This window comes from Lynx canadensis, chromosome A3, assembly GCF_007474595.2.
Source record: "Lynx canadensis isolate LIC74 chromosome A3, mLynCan4.pri.v2, whole genome shotgun sequence".
Lineage (NCBI taxonomy): Eukaryota > Metazoa > Chordata > Mammalia > Carnivora > Felidae > Lynx > Lynx canadensis.
The window spans coordinates 118,021,950-118,042,994 of NC_044305.1; the positions used below are offsets into that span (position 1 = coordinate 118,021,950).

At 39.2% G+C, this 21,045-nt stretch overlaps 1 protein-coding gene across 2 annotated transcripts in view; it reads right to left on the bottom strand.

Annotated features, from left to right (window-relative positions):
- The window catches only part of ZNF512 (zinc finger protein 512), a 34,294-nt gene that overhangs the window by 10,361 nt on the left and 2,888 nt on the right, over nucleotides 1-21,045 (bottom strand). The window contains exons 3-10 of one of the 2 annotated variants that reach the window (XM_030311409.2): nucleotides 13,521-13,705; nucleotides 12,227-12,322; nucleotides 11,463-11,546; nucleotides 10,690-10,814; nucleotides 10,081-10,167; nucleotides 9,578-9,676; nucleotides 8,798-8,965; nucleotides 5,421-5,615 (exon numbers count right to left, since the gene is read on the bottom strand). In XM_030311409.2, the coding sequence (XP_030167269.1) occupies nucleotides 5,421-5,615; nucleotides 8,798-8,965; nucleotides 9,578-9,676; nucleotides 10,081-10,167; nucleotides 10,690-10,814; nucleotides 11,463-11,546; nucleotides 12,227-12,322; nucleotides 13,521-13,705 (1,039 nt within the window). The remainder of the gene's footprint in view (nucleotides 1-5,420; nucleotides 5,616-8,797; nucleotides 8,966-9,577; nucleotides 9,677-10,080; nucleotides 10,168-10,689; nucleotides 10,815-11,462; nucleotides 11,547-12,226; nucleotides 12,323-13,520; nucleotides 13,706-21,045) is intronic. The other variant, XM_030311410.1, reaches the window with a different exon arrangement.

The following is a 21,045-nucleotide window of genomic DNA, read 5'->3' on the forward strand; positions in this document are numbered from 1 at the left end:
CTAAGAACACATATGGAGTGATTTCCAGGATACACTTTTAAGTGAAATAAAGCAAATTACAAAAGAGTATCTATGTGAGAAAGAAAAAGATGTACGAAAATATGCATGTATCTGGTCATCTAGCCCATAAAAATACAGGAAGGACAAAGCAGAAACTGAGTGTGGTGGTCTCTGCAGGGAGCAGGGTGGGGACAGGATGGAAACAAAAGGGTATTCAGAATGGGAAAGCTGGGAAGAGGGCAGTGACCCTTCTATAAGACGACCTTTTGTATGGGGTCTGACTTTTAGAACTATGGTAATGTTTCACATACCCCCCAAGAGAAATGACTAGTTTCAATTAAACAGGATGTAGGGGAACTCAAAATGTAAAGAAAAGTAACACATGAACCTAAGGATTACAAATGAGAAGCATAATGAAGGGAGCGAGGGAGAAAGCCAATCTAAATAACCGTAAAATAATACTTTGAGGGACGCCTGGGAAGCTCAGTCAGTGGAGCATCTGACTTTGGCTCAGGTCGTGATCTCACAGTTCATGTTAGTGTGGAGCCTGCTTGGACTTCTCTTTCTCCCTCTCTCTCTGCCCTTCCCTCACTCTCTCTCTCTCTCTCCCTCTCTCAAAATAAATAGGTAAGTTAAAAAAAAAAATAAAACAGTACTTTGACTATATACTGTAAGGCTGAAGATGTAAAGAACGATATACAAATATTCTTCTACAGCTAATAAACCTGTTTTTACAGGGGTATGGTTTAATAATTGTAAAACTACTTTATGTTATACTAGGACTAAGCAAATAAATAAATATATTACAAACAGTGAGAGCTAGGTTTTCCTACTGTTAGAGAAAGGAGTTACAAATAAGCACAAAGGAAGGCAAGAATGAAACTTGTGGTGTTGGACTGGAAGTGAAGGTATCATGGCTTTAAATATGTATACAGACAGACATAAAAATGAACACAGAGTGTGTGTTTTCATCTACGAGTAGACATACATATATATCCTAGTTCTAGCCACCAAGAGGGCCCAGAAGCAATGACACCCCAGCAGGAATGAGTACACCCAGCATTCAAATCTTGTTTTTTAAGTATATTCTCCAATAAAAGAAACCAGCATTCTTTAGAGAAATGGTTGATTCCAGGGCGGGGGAAGGGAATACACAAGATGACTCTACAGCACCTTATGTTGTCAAAGAGTACTCAAAAAAATGATAGAAGCATGTCAAAAAGGCACAGGTGCCCACTGCAAAGAGCTCTTGATGGCCAAATCTGGAATAATTTGAGCCAAAAAATGAATATTAATAATAGCACTGGATTATACACCTACAATAAAATATCCATGAGTCCATACTGATATAGATTAAGAGAAAAAAAGGACGTATTTTCTCACAGAATTTCAATTAATAATTTATGGAAGAAGTAATGGAAACACAAACCATCATTAGGCAAACAACCATAATAATAACTGTTGCAGGCAAGAATGAATCACTGACAGATGCTACAGCAAGTGGGCAGAGGTATGATAAGACACAGGGTAGTTGCACAGCGTCACTATCCCCACAAAATGTTCACTAATTACAGAGAGGAAAACTTTAATTTTGCCTTGGAGAAAACTGGACAATACACCCTAATCAAGTGATCAAAGTGATCACTGGTAAAAAAGACACATCAACATCATATACCTCCTAATATGGTACATTGAGAAAGGCAAACACTGCTTCAGTGGTAATCTTGACAAAAACATGTAACTTTCAATCTAATCTTGAGCAAACACTAGACAAATCCATATTAGGGATATTCTACAAAACAACGAGCCTGTTCTCTTCAAAAGTGTCAGGGGCGCCTGGGTGGCGCAGTCAGTTAAGCGTCCGACTTCAGCCAGGTCACGATCTCACGGTCCATGAGTTCAAGCCCCGCGTCGGGCTCTGGGCTGATGGCTCAGAGCCTGGAGCCTGTTTCCGATTCTGTGTCTCCCTCTCTCTCTGCCCCTCCCCCGTTCATGCTCTGTCTCTCTCTGTCCCAAAAATAAATAAACGTTGAAAAAAAAAATTAAAAAAAAAAAAAGTGTCAAGAGCACAAAAGATCAATAAAGCCAGAAGGATGATAACAGATGGGAGGAGACTAAGGAGACACAGTGAAGAGAATTAAATGTGAGATCTTGATGGGATCCTATGTTATTGGTTATGTAAGATGTTGGCATTAGGGGAAGCCAGGTAAAGAGCATATGGGAACTCTGTACTAATTTTGCAAAGACTCGGTAAGTCTAAAATTGTTTCCAAATAAAAAGATTTTTGAAAAAGGAATATAGGGGTGTCTTGGTGGCTCAGTCAGTTAAGCTTCTGACTCTTGATTTCAGCTCAGGTCATGGTCTCACGGTTTGTGAGTTCGAGCCCTGTGTTGGATTCTGTCTCTCCCTCTCTCTGCCCTTGCCCAGCTTATGTGCTCTCTCTCTCAAAATAAATGGAAACATTTAAAAGAAAGGAATATATATTTGTGAAACAAGAAAAAATATTTATTGGTCTCTGCCCTCAGTTCCTGCTAATACTCAGTCTCTGAACCTGGTTCCTGATAGAGAGTTCCTAAAACACCTACTAATTTTCTGAGTAATACCAGTATTTGGACAGAGTTCATAAATCCCTTGGAATTTCCTGGGTGATAGGAGTATCTTTTGTTTTGATGAGGTAATAGTCTGTGGGCTCCTCGGTGGGCTAGCCACTGGCAAAACCAAGCCTTGATTAGAAGCTTTGAACTTTCAGACACATTCCCCATTCTCTAGAGAGGGAAAGGGGCTAGGGATAGTTAATCAATCATGCCTATGTGATGAAGCCTCTATAAAAATCCCAAAATTATGGGGTTCAGAGAGTATATATATGCCCAAGAGGGTGATACACCTCCAACTCCACAGGGATAGGAGCTCCTATGCTGGGGACTCTTCTAGACCTCACTCTGTATTTCTTCATCTGGTTGTTCATCTGCAGATTTTATTATATCCTTTATAACAAACCAGTAAACACGTTGCCCTGAGTTCTGTGAGGCATGCTAGCAAATTACCGAAACCAAGGAGGGGAGCATGGGAACCCCAATTTTTAGCCCAGTCAGTCAGAAGTACAGATGACAACCTGGGACTTGTGACTGGCACCTGAAATTGGAACAGTCCTGTGAGACTGAGCCCTTAACTTGTGGACCTGACACTAACTCCAGGTAGATAGTGTCAGGACTGAATTAAATTGTAGGACACGCAGGTGGTGTTAGAAAATTAGTCTGTGTGGGAAAAAACCACACATCTGGTGTCAGAAGTGTTAAGTGTGTAGTAGTATGTGAGTAAAAGAAAACACAAGAGTTTTTCCTAGACCATATTGCTTGTATTTGCATTAAAAAACACTGGAAGGACACACAAGAAACCAGTAAGAATGGTTACCATGGATACAGGCTAGAACAAGGATGGGGTGAGACTGAGATATCTCAATGTTTATTATCATTTTGACTTCTGAACAAGAATATATTATCTATTCCAATTAAATTTTTAGTTTAAAACAAAACAAAATAATAATGCCTTTAACCTACACAATGTCAAACTATAAAACTGATGATTTTAGGAGAGTATCTGCTAGATAAGACTAGCAAACCTTATCAATCAGTTAACAAATATTTATGTCTAATTCCCTACCACCGATCAACACAGTGAAAGCAAACGGACTACGATATCATAAGATACATACCACTGTACAAAATTCACATTTAAACTGAATTTAGATAACCACATACTTTAGCCTGTGGCAGGAAAAAAGTAGCAATGAGTCTGAAACAAAAAAGGATGCTCTGATACTCAAGAACAGGATCCAACTCCTTGGACACCAGTAGGACTGATTTTTAGACCAAATAAAAGGTATCCACTTCCACGAATTGACATTTTCTTATAATATATGACATTCCCCTCATGAGTCAAAGCCCTAGGCCAAATCTAAACTATCTTTCTTGATACCATGGAGAGTAACAGGTCCTCAGCTCTAACCTTAATCTTTACTCGTATATCCTCCCAAGCCCTTCCCATGACTACCCCATAGTCATATACTCCTTATCTCCTCTTGGCCAAATATGTTCCTTTGGTCTATGATCTATTTTAAACCAAAGGCTTCTAAGCTAGATTCTGTAACCCTGAGAAGTACACTTGGGGCCATGGAAGGAATGATAAAAGTATCAAGGAGAAGGCCAAGTAGGCAAAGTTTTGGGCTCACTACCCCTAGTTACATAGAGAAACTCCATTTTTAATTTTTTTTTAATATTTATTTTTGAGAGAGAGAGAGAGAGAGAGAGAGAGAGAGAGAGACAGAGCATGAGCAGGGGAGGGGCAGAGAGAGAATGAGACACAGAATCCGAAGCAGCTCCAAGCTCTGAGCTATCAGCAGATAGCCCAACATGGGACTCAAACTCACAAACTACAAGATCATGACCTTGGCTGAAGTTGGACACTTACCCAGCTGAGCCACCTAGGCACCCCAGTGACTCTATTTTAAGTTATTCTACATATTGGTGTTTTATATAATTTTCATTTGGAAAAAAAGAGTGGGTGGGGAGAGGAGTTCTGTTGCTAGAAAAACAAACTGAAATCATTTATCTAAACTAAATATAAACTACTACATACAAATTAACAAAGTGGAAACAGAGACTAACAAAAGACTAACAAAAAACTAACAAAGTGGAAACAAAGACTAATAAAAAAGACTAATCTGGGAATTCGGATTCCCTCCAGAAGCAGTTCAAAATTAAGAGGGTTCCTTAAGGAATTTCTGAAACAGATGGTCTCTCTAGGACCCATATGAATCCAAACACTGAAGCTGGATCAGACATACTCCATCTCTAAGGATTAAGAAACAACATACTGATGAAGAAATTGTAGTTTATATACACAATGGAGTACTATGTGGCAATGAGAAAGAATGACATATGGCCCTCTGTAGCCAGGTGGGCGGAACTGGAGAGTGTGATGCTAAGTGAAATAAGCCATACAGAGAAAGACAGATACCATATGTGTTCACTCTTATGTGGATCCTGAGAAACTTAACAGGAACCCATGGGGGAGGGGAAGGAAAAAAAAAAAAAAAAGAGAGGGTAGAGTGGGAGAGAGCCAAAGCATAAGAGACTCTTAAAAACTGAGAACAAACTGAGGGCTAATGGGGGGTGGGAGGGAGGGGAGGGTGGGTGATGGGTATTGAAGAGGGCATCTTTTGGGATGCACTGGGTGTTGTATGGAAACCAATTTGACAACAAATTTCATATATTTAAAAAAAAATTTAATTAATTAATTAATTAATTAAAAAAAAAAGAAGCAACATACTGTTTATCACGTACTCAAGTGCATTTACTTTTCCATATGTACTAAGCACAACATCAGACATGGTTCAAAATTAACGCAAATTTCTACTTTACCTTCCGATCATCAGGCACCAAATCCTGAAGCACCTTCCTCTTAGGCCATTCCTTGGCCAGTTCAGCAGAAGCCAGCTCCTGCAGGTGGTACACAGCTATCTTGGCAGAACGCCTCTGAACTCGACCCCCACTCTTTGGCTCCAGGCTCATCTCCTTTAAGCACTCTGGCTGTCCTGACTCTGGAAAGAATGAGATCTGCAAGAATGAGACATAGCAAAACACAGGCCTGAGAAGTGGCTTCCATCAAAGCCAATGATTAAGGGCTATCCTTCCTGCTCTAAGTATCAAAAGCTCTTCACTGGCTTGCTAACCACTAGCATAAAGCTCTACCACCTTCATGCGTATTTTGCTGATATAAAAAATTTCTTAGGGTGAAGTCTGTTCTATTTTAATAAGTAAAGGTCAAGACATAGCCATGTGCAAAGACATGAACCTCAACCCATTCCTATCTCATACTACATATAAAAATTAACTCAAAATGAAATGTAAACCACGTAACTATAAAACTTCTAGAAGAAACAAAGGGAGGACATTTTTGTAATCCTGGGTGTAATGGTTTTTTGATGTGTCACCCTGGCTAGGCTACAGTCATCAGTTATTCAATTAAACGCTAATCTATGTGCTGCTGTGAAGGTACTTTGTAGATCTAATTAAAGTCCAGAATCAGTTGATTTTAAGTAAGAGAGGTGCGACAGAAGAAAAGGCAGGAGAGATTCAGAGTGTGAGAGAGACTTGATACTGCTGCTGACTTGAAGAGGAAGGGACCACAAGCCACGGAACATAGATGGCCTTCAGAACCAGAGAACAACTCTCGGCCTACAGCAAGCAAGGAAATGAGGTCCTACAACTAACTGCATGGAACTCAAGTCTTAATTTTAACGAGCCTCAAAACAGATTCTCCCCTTGAGCCTCCAAAAAGGAACAGTCCTACTGACATTTTGATGCCAGCCTGGTGAGGTCCTACACAGGGGAGCCAGCTGAGCTGTGCTATCCCTGGACTTCGGGCCTAACACACTGAAACAATACAGTTGTGTTATTTAGGCCATTAATTCTGTGGTGATTTTTTTTAAATGTTTTATTTTCTGAGAGAGAGACAAGAGTGTGAGTGGGGAAGGGGCAGAGAGAGAGGAAGACACAGAATCAGAAGCAGCCTCCAGGCTCTGTGCTGACAGCTCAGATGCAGGGCTGGAACCCAAGAACTGTGAGATCATGACCTGAGCCAAAGTCAGACATTCAACCGACTGAGCCACCCAGGCCCCCTTGTGATTTTTTATAGCAGCAATAGAAAATTGGGTTGGGGGGTGCCTGGGTGGCTCAGTTCATGATCTCACAGTTCATGAGTTCAAGCCCCGTATCTGGCCCTGTGCTGACAGCTCAGAGCCTGGAGCTTGTTTCAGATTCTGTGTCTCCCTCTCTCTCTCTCTCTCTCTCTGCCCCTCCACCACTCACACTCTGTCTCTCTCAAAAATAAATAAAAACATTTAAAAGAAAAGAAAAGAAAAGAAAACTGGGTTGGGCAAAGAGATATTAGAAACAACAACAAAAAAAGCATTACCCATAAAAGGAAAAAATGATAAATCGAACTTAAGAACTATGCTCTTTGAAAAACACTATAGGGGTGCCTGGGTGTCTCAGTTGGTTGAGCATCTATCTGACTCTTGATATCAGCTCAGGTCATGATCTCACAGCTGTGAGATCAAGCCCCACATCAAGCTCCACACTAAGCAGAGCCTGCTTGGGCTTCTCTCTCTCCCTCTCCCCCTCCCTTGCTTGGGTGCTCTCTCTCCCTCTCAAGATAAATAAACTTATAAAAAAATTTAGAACACTGTAAATAGATGAAAAGACAAACTATAGACTGGGAGAAAATATTTGCAAAACATGTATCTAATGAAGGGCTTCTGTCCAAAATATATAAAAAACTCAGAATATTCTCAAAACTTCCTAGTAAGACAACAAAACTCCAATAATAAAGGATTTCAATGGCCACTTCAAAAAAGAAGATACTTCACTAACAACTGACATTGCCAATAAACAAATGAAAAGATGGTCAATGTCATTAGTCACTAGGGAGATGCAAATTTAAACTTCAGTGAAATACCACTGCATACCTAGTAGAATGGACTAAGAAAAAAATGAAATTAACAATAGCAAATCCTAACAAGGATACAAAGCAACTGGAATTGTCATATTTTACTAGTGAGAATGCAAAATGGTACAGCCACTCTGAAAAAGAGTTTGGTAGTTTCTCATAAAGGTAAACACACATTTATCATATGACCTAGCTATCCCATTCCTAAGTATTTACCCAAGAGAAATTAAAATTTATTTTCACACAAAAGCCTTTTATGTGAATGTTTATAGTAACTTTATTCATAATTGCCAAAATATGGGAACAACCCAAATGTTCTTCAACTGATGAATGGATAAAGAAACTGTGAAACATCCATACAATGGAATCCTAGACAGAAATAAAAAAAAATAAATTAATGATACATGCAACACATGGATGAGTCTCAAATGTATTATGCTAAGTGAAAGAAGCCAGACTCAAAAGGAAGGCTACATATTGTATGACTCCATTTATAGGACATTGTGAAAAAAGCAAAACTATAGGGACAGAAAATAAATCAGTGGTCAAATCGTTCTATATCTTGATTGTGGTGGTGACTACATGACTATGTATTTGTCAAAACTCGTAACTGCACACTAAAAAGGGTGAATATTGGGGCGCCTAGGTGGCTCAGGCGGTTAAGCGTCCAACCTCAGCTCAAGTCATGATCTCACAGTTCGTGAGTTCGAGCCCCGCATCGGGCTCTGTGCTGACAGCTCAGAGCCTGGAGCCTGCTTCGGATTCTGTGCCTCCCTCTCTCTCTCCGCCCACCCCCCCATACTGTCTTCGCTCTCAAAAAATAAACATTAAAAAAAATAAAAATTAAAAAATTAAAAGGGTGAACGTTAATTATCATATGTAAATTATACCTTGAAACTGAATTCTAAAAAGAAACATGAGGTGGGGGAAGCCTAGAAATGTAATCAAGGGGGAAAAAAATCAAGACAAAAAAATTGGAATGGAAGAACCAGCCGGACAGAAATTTCCACAAAATTTCTAGCTAAATCGGAATGCCTTAAACTTTAAAAGTATAATAATGAGTTTACTTCTGCACAGATTACACGCTGAACTTTGATTTCTCTAACCTAATTATGTTCAAAAGGCAGAAATAAGAGAACCAAGGAAAAATAAGGAAAGGAAAACAAAAGTATTCAAAGATTAAAAGGGGATACAAATAAGGAACAGCGGATGTATGGGAAGATGTCGGAGTAAGGAGTCCCCAAAAAACAGATCCCCAAACAGGGTCTGGAAAGTAATCAGTACTCACAGGCCCATGCTCTGACCTCAGGTGATACGCAAGTCCAGCCTTCGATTTATATGGCTTTCCACAGTGGTGACATTTCAGGGTCATCTCCTCCAGCTCTGCAGCCCCTTTGCCACATTTTCTGACATGGTACAGATATCCCATGATGCTGGTGAAGCTACTAGAGCAACTCTGAACACAGGAGAAAGGCCTGAACTATAATCTTACATCTTTTGACATGATTTCTCAATTTCTCAACAGCCACAAAGCATTCAACCACCACCTCACGTAAATAGATCCTCTGGTATCACTAGACCCTCTCCAACACTTCCCGTTGGCACAACCTTTCCTTGGCCCTTGTGCCTGGCCGAACGCCTGTCCTGTCCACCACCAACCGTGACAGTCAATCAGTTTAGTTGGCATTCAGTAAACTGGATCCGTGTGTCTCCCCTGTGGCAGAGCTTCCTCTCTGGTCTGTGACTCGACTCCACCCCAGTATCATACACCCAGCAATGGCAAAGCTCCTCACAGTGAGAATACTAAGATCCTTTTCATCACACTAAAAAAGGATGGTAAAGAAACTCCTTTGAACAAAGGGAAAGAGGGGGGAAATAAGTTTGTGGAGATGAGAAAGAAAATAAAGAGCTACTAATGAATTCAAAACAGCTGGAAAAGCAGGAGCCACTCTTACGCTGTAAGAGGACACAGAACCAGGTCTACAAGAGAGAAGAAATGGAACAAAATAACAGAAAGACATTGATTCAAGACTCCAGGCAGAAGGAGACACTGTCCCTGGGCTCTTACCTCGCGCATGCACCTGAGCTTTCCCAGTCTCTTTAAAACTGTTCGGAGCCGTTCTCTCTCACTTGGTTCGTCTATTTCATCTCCAGCCTTCAAAATGGGCTAGAAAGCAAGACAAGCAAACAAGCAGATGATTCATGGAAAAGACAGATACAGAAAAAAATTGTATCATAGGAGAATCAAGGACTGGACTAGCACCTAAGCCGATGCCCATGAAGCTTAGTTATCTGACTCCTGGCTTTCTCCATCTTCTCCTAGACAGACAAGGAAGCAAATGTAATGCAAATAAGAGCTCAGAGCCTCTATCTTCCAGGAGACGAACCTTTGGGGCTAACCTAAACACACAAATACCCACCGCAAAGGTTTCATGTGCATGACTTCTATCAAAAAGGTATTCTTACACCCCTATAAAGCCCCAGAGCCTTAGACACCTCCACTGGGTTATCCGCACTCATCTAAGTAAAGACATCCAAACACACACAGGCTCATACAGAAGATACTCTTACCAAGCTATTATGATTTGCCATCACGTGATACTTCATCCCTGCCAGTGAACGAAGTTGTTTCCCACAATGATGACAAGTAAACATTTCCTACAGGAAGAAATACTGCTCAGTGTCAAGTTGTTCAACAGAGAAACAGAATGTAACAAAGTCCTACCCGGATGCTCTCGTCTGTGTCTCCTTTATTTCCAAACCCAAAGAATCTCAAAACCCCACAACCTCAGTGTCACATCCTCAAGGGTAAAGAAGTAAAAGTAACTCATTTTTAAAGGAGTAAGAATTACCATTTACTGAGTGCCAACATTTGCCGAGTAACGGGGTGGACACTCAGCATGTATTCTTTCTTATCCCCTCAGGGACTACATAAAATTATTTGTATAATTTGTAATATAAATGAGAAAACCAAGGTTCACACATAAAAAGCTAAATGACACAACAAGTAAGTGGCTAAATGAAGATTCAAACCCAAGTCTGTCAGACTCTAAAGCCTCTGTTTTCCTTGTAACACAATGCTGCTGCTTCTCCACAGTAATCAGCACACTGACATAGCGATAGTTGTCTGAGGTATGGGAAAAGGTCATAACCCTTATGAAACGCCACAAAATCTCTAACCTGTTTGCAGGTCTCCATGTGTTTCTTTAAGCCCTCTATGGTCTTCCTCCCCACCGCCTGGCAGGTAGGACAGGAGACACTGCCTTTATCCACAATTTCTAGGTACCATTGTTCCTCCAAACTGCCTACAAAGCAGAGAAAGAAACACTTCATAATTTGCAGAATTCTCTAGAAACAGAAAATGTATTCCTGGAATTTAGTAAAAGTATCATTTTTTTTCCTTCCTGGGGAAAAGACTCTTTCTAGAAGTAATTTTTTTTCAGACAATGAGGAGTTTCTGATACTCCTACTCAGTCCTCCACGACAAAAACCATCTGAGAACCATTCAAAAGCCCAGCAGCTTAAAGAACTGGGCAACATTTTTTTTTCTAGCTTTACTGACGTATAACCAACAATGGGGCAACATTTTCACAGCAGCATATAATAATGGGATACTTAGATATATAACAGCCAATTTCCTGTTTCCTGTGTGTCTGAGATGTTCTTAAATGTTTTTATCCCCATTTAGTCTCCATGAAAATTCTGACTACCTTCATTATCCCTATTTAGAGACAAGGTAACTGAAGCCTGCAGAAGTTAACTAGATGAAGGCAGACCAGAAAATGAGTTAAGAGCCAAAACTTAAAGGCGGGTCTGACTGGCCTCCAAACCCATACCCTTAATAACTGCCTCCTTAAAGAAACTCTTTATAACATCACTCCTTGACCAACAACAACAAAAAAAAACCAGAGTGCAAGACCTTGATACCCCAAAGCTTCCAACAGAAAACATACCTGCTGCATAAGCTGGTGGTTCCTTCCGAATACGACGAGCCTGGGATTTAGGATTAGGTTGAGTTTTAGGCCGTTGCTTCCTCCCTGACACAAGACAGAAACTTGAAGCCCAACATATCACCTTTGCTATCCAATCTGTTACTATCAAAATTTCCTCCCATCTCTTCTCAACACCCTATGTCCCACTCCCTCAACCAACTGTCTCCCTTAAGTTATGACAGGGTCCCTCTCTCTCTGCCCCTGCCCCATTTGTGCTCTATCTCTGTCTCTCAAAAATGAATAAATGTAAAAAAAAAATTTTTTTAAAAAGTGCTCGCTTCGGCAGCACATATAAGCATTCCATATTTAAAAAAAAATAAAATAAAAATAATAGGGGCGCCTGGGTGGCTCAGCCAGTTAAGCATCCGACTTCGGCTCAGGTCATGATCTCGCAGTTCGTGGGTTCGAGCCCCACATTGGGCTCTGTGCTGATAGCTCGGAGCCTGGAGCCTGCTTCGGATTCTATGTCTCCTTCTCTCTCTGCCCCTCCCCCATTTGTGCTCTGTCTCTCTCTGTCTCTCAAAAATGAGCAAATGTGAAAAAAAAAAAAGTTATGACAGGAAAAAAACAAAAAAGTCAGGTAGGATGAAAGCCATTCCTCGCCAAAAAATCAAAGGGTTCAGCAGTGCTCCAAGGGCCAAAACCTCAGGTCTCTCTCCCTTTTACCCCTGAAGAATAAAGCCAAGGTACCCAAGGGAAAAGAATTAGCAAAGTTACTCCCTCACCATAAAGCTTATGCTTCTTCTGAGGAAATTCTCGATAGTCTTCATCTTCTTCCTGCCTGGGTTTCCTTTTTCCTTTGGTTGATACTCCACCTGACCCTGAAATACCACACAAAAACAAACAAACAAAACCCTCAGTATGGCTTACAAGTGAACATACTGGCCAGCCTTCAAAATATCACTCACAAAAAAAAAAAAAAACAAAAAACAAAAAAACACTCACAAGGTCATCACAGGACAGATCATCAGCAAACACAAGCCCCACAGAAGTGTCTGTGACAGTTTTAGGGAAGTTGGTAAAACGTCACTAACTCATTCGACCTCCCCATTTCATTTTTTTACTGTTCTCCATCCCAACTGATCAATTGTTCCCCATGAATAATAAAGGCCGCTAAACGTCAACAGAGGATGAAATTGGTATAATGGGAAAGAAGTTCAAATCATTTGAAGAGGAAAGGCTGATACCCGTATAACCTAGAGGAGTAAGAATTTCACTCTAAAATAAAAGGACAGTTGGGAATGCAAGCTGGCGCAGCCACTCTGGAAAACAGTATGGAGGTTCCTCACAAAACTAAAAATAGAACTACCCTACGACCCAGCAATTGCACTACTAGGCATTTATCCACGGGATACAGGTGTGCTGTTTCGAAGGGACACATGCACCCCCATGTTTATAGCAGCACTATCAACAATAGCCTAAGTATGGAAAGAGCCCAAATGTCCATCGATGGATGAATGGATAAAGAAGATGTGGTATATATATACAATGGAGTTTTACTCGGCAATCAAAAAGAATGAAATCTTGCCATTTGCAACTACATGGATGGAACTGGAGGGTGTTATGCTAAGTGAAATTAGTCAGAGAAAGACAAAAATCATATGACTTCACTCATATGAGGACTTTAAGAGACAGATGAACATAAGGGAAGGGAAACAAAAATAATATAAAAACAGGGAGAGGGACAAAACAGAAGAGACTCATAAATATGGAGAACAAACTGAGGGTTACTGGAGGGGTGGTGGGAGGGGGGATGGGCTAAATGGATAAGGGGCACTAAGGAATCTACTCCTGAAATCAGTGTTGCACTATATACTAACTAATTTGGATGTAAATTAAAAAAAAAAAAAAAAAAAAAACTAAAAAAATAAAATAAAAGGACAGTTCACAAAGCTTAACAGTGTGTGACAGCCTAACACAGATGTGAGAAACATACGTGATGCTTAATACTTTAAGAACCATTTACAACAGCTACCTAGAGAATGCTCTGTCTTTGAAATAAAGCAGAGATACTGGTACCTTCAACACGCGAAGCAGCAGCTGCCTTGACCCTTCTCATCTTCATCCAGTAGGTAGACTTTCGGAAGGATGCTGGAAAATCACTCACTGGCTCACATGAAGAAGCAGACGACGAGCCGCTTAAGGAGTCATCGTGAGGAATAGTGTACTGGAAACTATTATCCTTTATGGAGCACTGGGTCCTGCTATTAATATGACACAAATATATATACCACAAGAGTAAAGTTCCTATTAATTATTTTATATCATAAGAAGTTGGTAACCGATGCAAAACCTAAGAAGCCTGATAATAAAAACAGGATTAGGTTGTAATCTAACAATTACAATGGTTGAACAAAGGCAACATATAAAATTATTATTATACTTTATTGTGATAAGAGAAAGCAGTACACATTAGTGCTCACTCTGCAGTCCAAGTAGGCATTCTTTCCTAGATTGATCCAAGAAAAGAAAGTAGTCAAAGTAATAGGCTGTTCTACGACCCTTCAGAAGATCCCATGGATCTGTAACCAGGCACCTCTATTTCTCTGAGAGAGGGACAGTAACTAAACAGTACCCCTGAGAATAAAGAAGGAAAAAAACAGTTTGTAGGGCTCTAGTCTGCTCCATCTTCCCTCTCCCTTAGCCTCCTCCCTAAACCTGGTGTCAGGGCTGTCCTGTCTTATTTAGGCAATATGATTCTTAGTTCCCACAGTTAAAGGAAGGGTGCTGTCTTGTCTGAGGTAAGCTGGCCAGACAAGTCTGATACACAGCTGGATCCAAATTCCCAAATTTAAGACCAGTCACTATGTAGTTAACAAACATGACTGAGTAATTACAAAGTTATCTTCTAGGAGGCTCAGAATGCACAGAGGAGCAGCAGTTCTCAAAAGTGTGGTCCGGGGGCGCCTGGGTGGCGCAGTCGGTTAAGCGTCCGACTTCAGCCAGGTCACAATCTCGCGGTCCGGGAGTTCGAGCCCCGCGTCGGGCTCTGGGCTGATGGCTCAGAGCCTGGAGCCTGTTTCCGATTCTGTGTCTCCCTCTCTCTCTGCCCCTCCCCCGTTCATGCTCTGTCTCTCTCTGTCCCAAAAATAAATAAACATTGGAAAAAAAAAAAAAAAGTGTGGTCCGAGAACCTCTGAGACATCCTTCTCCAGCTAAAGATCTGTGTGAGGCATGTGTTAGGTTTATGGTTCAGAAAGATCACTCTGGATGCTATACATTAGATGACCCATGGAGGAAAAGTGAATAAAGGGAGAAGAGGCAGCAGTTTATTGTAATAGAATAGATAAGAGATGATAAGGACTTGAACTAAGGTTTTGTAGTAGACGTAAATTGGCAGATTCAATATAATACTTTAAACGTTTACTTATTTATTTCGAAAGAGAGAGTGTGAACATAGGCACAAAAGCGGTCCTGAGAGAGGGGGGGAGAGAAAGAATCCCAAGCAGGCATGCCGTCAGCACAGAGACCAATGTGGGGCTCAATCCCGTGAACTGTGAGATCATGACCTCAGCCAAAATCAAGAGTTGGCCACTTAACCTACTAAGCCACCCAGGTGCCCCTAGGTGACCATTCATAAGAAATATGTAAGTAAAATGTGATACATGTCTACTATGGAATACTATGTAGTTGTTAGAAGCAATAAACCATTTCTACACATAGAGACATGAACATAACCAAAAAGCATACTGTTGAATGACAGAAGAAACAGAACAAGACTAATGTCAATTTGGTAAATTAAAAACAAATATACGTGTAAACAGCACTAGCTATTTTACAAAGATTCATAAATATTTAAGGACAAATGTCACACTTGCTAACATGGTTGTCTCTGGAAGGAGATGGAAATGGAAACAGGTAAAACAAAAAATAATAGGGACTGATGATGTCAGTATACTCTGAGCAGGGAAGAATGATTTTCACTTCTCTGCACATGAGATCCAAAATTACAAATTTAATACAGCAAAGTCTTGATTCAGCCATGGTGCATAAGCCCTCTACAGCCCATCCCTCCTGCTTATTACAACTAAAAATCCTAGATTCTGAAAAGAAAACAAAGCAGGTGGATTGTGGAGAGAAGTCAAAACTGGGAGAAGTGACTCCCATGGGATGTGTTTCCCCCCCCCCTCTTTTTTTTTTGTTTTCCCTCACATGTGGCTCTGCAATAAGGGTGGGCCCATTTGTAGAGTAGCATGGGCGGCCTACATTCCAACAAAAACTCTCTTTCTGACCAGAGAAACTAGGAAAAGGGGTCTCTATAGACCAGAAGGTGTGAGAGAGCTGTGAAGAAGAGACATGCAAAGAAGGTAATCGCATAATTCTGTCTGAATTCATACAAATCACAGCTTAATCTAAGCCATGTATGTGTGGAGCAGACCCAAGCCAGTTTAGCAAAGGCTTCAAATTTTAACAAATTGCACAAGCCTCAGACTAACCCCTGAGCTACTAGTGAAAGACAGACCCAATCCAATGTAGCAAAAGCTTGGAGAAATGAATCAAGACTTGAAACACCTGAAAAAGTCTCCAACAAACCACTAAACTATTCAAAACAGACTTCAACTATCATAGCAGAGACTTAGAAGAGTGGAACTAAGGGGCACCTGGGTGGCTCAGTTGGTTGAGTGTCCAACTTCGGCTTAGGTCATGATTTCACGGTCCTTAAGTTTGAGCCCTGCATCAGGCTCTGTGCCGACAGCTCAGAGCCTGGAGCCTGCTTCATATTCTTGTGTGTGTCTCTCTCTCTGCCCCTCCCCTCCCTCAAAATTAAACATTAAAAAAAAATTTTTTTTTTTAATAATGGAACTAAGATTGAACCAATACCCTCAGAAGACAAGACAGAACTTATGGTCTGAACAGTAAACAGGTTACTTGCTAAAATAAAAACAGCAATGATGGGGCACCTGGGTGACTCAGTTAGTCGGGTGTCCGACTTCAGCTCAGGTCATGATCTCACAGTTCATAAGTTCAAGCCCTGCATCGGGTTCTGTGCTAATAGCTCAGAGCCTGGAGCCTGCTTTGGATTCTGTCTCCTTTTCTCTTTGTCCCTCCCCTGCTAGTATTCTGTCTCTCTCTCAAAAATAAACATTAAAAAAAATTTTTTAAATAAAACAAAACAGCAATGATCTCCCAGAAGATTCTAAAAGGACCCAAAGTCTATACAAATAACATTCACAATATTAGGAATAAATTCCAAAATTATGCAATATACAAAGAAACAGTAAAATGTGAATAATTCTGAAAGGAACAGATAACAAACAAATGTCACCCCAAGATGATCCAGAAGTTAGAACTACCAAAGATTTAAAGACGCTATTATAACTATGTTTCATGAAATAAAGGAAAACACACTTGAAGTGAAGGAAAAGATAGGAATTATCAGCAGAAAACAGAAACCAAAAAAAAAAAAAGAACTGAAATTTTAGAACTAAAAATACAGTATTTGAAATAAAAACAGAATGGGCTCAATAACAGGATGGAGATGAAAAAGGAAAGAGCCTGTGAACTTGAAGACAGATCAATAGAAATTAACCGATCTGAAGAACAAAGAGAAAAAAGACTGAAAAACACTCAGCAGAGCCCCAACAACCTGTGGGTCAACATCAAAATGTCTAACTTAAGTGTAGCCATAATCCCAAAAGGAAAGGAAAAAAGTCTGTGGCATGAAAATACATTTGAAAAAAATAATGGTGGAAAATCACCCAAAATTAATGAGACATTAATTTACAGATCCTAGGAGCTCAACAAATACTCGAGAAAATAAACTCGAAGAAAAATACACCCAGATACATCTTAATGAAAAATTTCAAAACCGAATGTTAAAAAAAAAATCTAGAAACCAATTTAAAAAAATAACATTATATTTCTGTATATGCATATGTACATATGTATACATATGTATGTGTGTGTATATATATACATCAATGATTTGAATGACCACAAAACTTTGAATAGAAACCAAAGAGAACAGGCACGCCTGAGTGGCTCAGTTGGTTAAGTGTCCAACTTCAGCTCAGGTCATGATCTCATGGTTTGTGAGTTCAAGCCCTGCATCAGGCTCTCTGCTTGTCAGCACAAAGCCTGCTTCTGATACTCTGTCCCCCACTCCCTCTGCCTCTCCCCTGCTAGTGCGCTCTCTCCCAAAAATAAATAAACATTAAAAAGATTTTCTTTTAACTTAAAAAAAAAAAAAAAAGAAACCAAAGAGAACAGAAAACAGTGTAACATCTTTAAAATCTTGGGGCCCCAGGGTGGCTCAGGGTTAAGTGTCCGACTTCGGCTCAGGTCATGATCTCGCGGTCCGTGAGTTCGAGCCCTGCATCGGGCTCTGTGCTGACAGCTCAGAGCCTGGAGCCTGTTTCAGATTCTGTGTCTCCCTCTCTCTCTGACCCTCCCCCATTCATACTCTGCCACTCTCTGTCTCAAAAATAAATAAATGTTAAAAAAATTTTTTTAAATAAAAAAAAATAAAATCTTGAGAGAAAAAATTTCTCAATCTGAAATTCTGTATTCCATGAAAATATCCTTTAGGCATACTTCTTCAGATGAAAAAAAAAAAAAAGAAAAGAAAATTTGTTGTCAGCAGACCTGCTCTATGAGAAATGCTAAAGGAGATTATTCTAGCTGAAGGAAAATGATACCAGAAAGCTAGGTTTTTAAGAATGAAGAAAGAACAAAAGAAATGGGTAAACATATTTAAAAAAAAAAAAACCCCAAAAACCCTCTTTAAAACAAAACTTTAACATTATCTGGCAAGGTTTTCAACATAGGTAGATGTAATACATATGACAGCTATAACTTAATGGTCAGCAGACCGGGTTAAGGAATCTACATGGTTGTAAGGCGTTTACATTTAAGCAAGGTGGTAGTACGCAAACTCTAAGTAGCCTATGAAACGACAGATATGTATACTGTAAATCCTAAAGCAAGTACTACACACAAGAGAAAGAAAGAGAAAAAAGAAAGAAAACAGCAAAAATTAAATATATAAACTAAAATCAGACAGTAAATATTTAAATAATCCAAAATAAGGTATAGGGGTGCCTGGGTGGCTCAGTCGGTTAAGCGTCTGACTTCGGTTCAGGTCATGATCTCACACTTTGTGAGTTCAAGCCCCGCATTGGGCTCTGTGCTGACAGCTCAGAGCCTGGAGCCTGCTTCAGATTCTGTGTCTCCTTCTCTCTCTGTTCCTCTCCTGCTTGCCCTCTGTCTCTCTCTCTCTCTCTCTCTCTCTCTCAAAAATAAATAAAGACTAAAAAAAAAATTAAAAACAAAATAATTTATAAAGGAACAAAAAAATAGGGTACAGAGAACAAATAATAAAATAACAAACCTAAATCTAACCATATCAATAATTAATTTAAATGTTTATGGTCAGGACACCTGGCTGGCTCAGTCAGAAGAGCATGCAACTCTTGATTTTCGGGTCATGAGTTCTAACCATTGGGTGTAGAGATTGCTCAAATAAATAAATAAATAAATAAATAAACTTTAAAAATAAGTAAATAGATGGATAAATAAATAAATAAATGTTTATGGTCTCAACACTCCAATTAAAGTCAGATTGTTGGGGCACCTGGGTCGCTCAGTCAGTTAAGCACCCAACTCTTGATTTTGGCTCAGGTCATGATCTCGGTTTGTGAGGTTGAGCCCTGCATCGAGCCTGACATAACATGAAACTGGAACTCTAAAAAGCTCTAGATCTATTAAAGAAATTTAATTTATCATTAGAATTTCCCAAAAAGAAACCCCTAGACCCAGAATGGTTGATTCCACTGTTGAATACCACTGCAATAAGGTTTTTTCCTCTTTATATATATTTTTTATTTTTTAAGTTTATTTGTTTATGGGGGGGGGAGCAGAGAGAGAGTGAGAGAGAGGATCCCAGGCAGGCTCCTTGCTATCAGCACAGAGCCCAACTCAGGGCTCAATATCTGGAACCTCTGAGATCATGACATGAGCAGAAATCACCAGCTGGACACTTAATCGACTGAGACACCTAGGCACCCTTTTAACCTTTTTAAAGGGGAGGAGGAGGCATAAAGATCAAAAAAGGAGAAAAGAAAACTGCCCCTTTTTGCAGATTATATGTTTGTTTACAAAGAAAATCTCAAAAAATAGAAAAACTACTAGAACTAAAAATGAATTAAGCAAGTGTCAGGACACAAGGTTAACACATAAAATCAATCGTATTCTTAGATACCAGCAACAACAAACTAGAAATGAACTTATAAAAATAGTATCATTTATAATAACATGAAAAACACATAAAATACCTAAGAACAAATCTAACAAAAGATAACCAAGATTTTATAATGAAAACTACATCATGCTGGTGAGAGAAGTTAAAGATCTAAATAAACAGAAAAATATACCATGTTCATAAATCAGAAATCTCAGTATTGTTAAAATGGCAACTCTCCCCAATTGGTCTACTGATTCCATATAATACCAATCAATACTTTAGCATGCTTCTTTTTATAGAAACTGATAAACTGACTCTAGAATTTATATAAAAAGACAAAGAACCTAGAATAGCTAAAAAAAAATTTAAAAAAGAACAATAAAGTTAGATGACTTCTCCTATCTGATTTCAAGATTTACTCTAATCCTACAAGACAGTTTAGTATTGGCAAAAAGATAGATACATACATCAGTGGAACAGAATAAGGAGTCCAGAAACAGACCCACACATATATATATTCAAATAATTTCTGACAAAGGTGCCAATGTAATTGAATAGGGAAAGGGAAGTATTAACAACAGGATAAATAATAAAAAGAAATTAACATTGATTCTTATGACACACCATGCACAAAAAATTAGCTCTAAATGTATCACAGACCTAAATGTAAAACCTAGAAAACTTCTAGAAAAAACAAAGGAGAAAATCTTTGCAATTAGGGATGGCAAAGTTTCCTCAACAGAATACAAAAAGCAGAAGGATAGGGAAAAAATAATAACATTTTAATCATTTTTAATGATAAATTTATAATTTTTGGTCTTCAAAAGACACAATTAAAAAATGAAATGCAAACCAGAGACTGGAAGGAAATATTCAAGATACATCTATCAGATAAAGGAACTGTACTCAGAACAGAATTTTTAAAAATACTACAATTCCATAGTAAGACAAACAACTCAACTTTTTAAATGGGCAAAAGATACGAACAGGCACTTTGCAGAAGATACATGAATGGCTAATAAGCACATGAACAGATGTTCTACATCATTATTCATCAGGAAAATGCAAATCAAAATCACAATGAAACACCACTCTACACCCATAAATGGCCAAAATTTAAGGCTTATTCCCATATACTGCTGGTATATAAAATAATACCACCAATTTGGAAAACAGGTAATTTCTTAAAAAGGTAAACATAATCCTGACATATGGCCCAACCAACCTAAAATGGTATATCTTAGTAAATAAATACCATCGTAGGCATTGATCAAGAGAGAAAAAACATTTTTCCACACAGAGACTTGTATGTGGATGTTCACAGCAGCTTTAATACCCCCAAAATAAAATTAGCCAAATGTC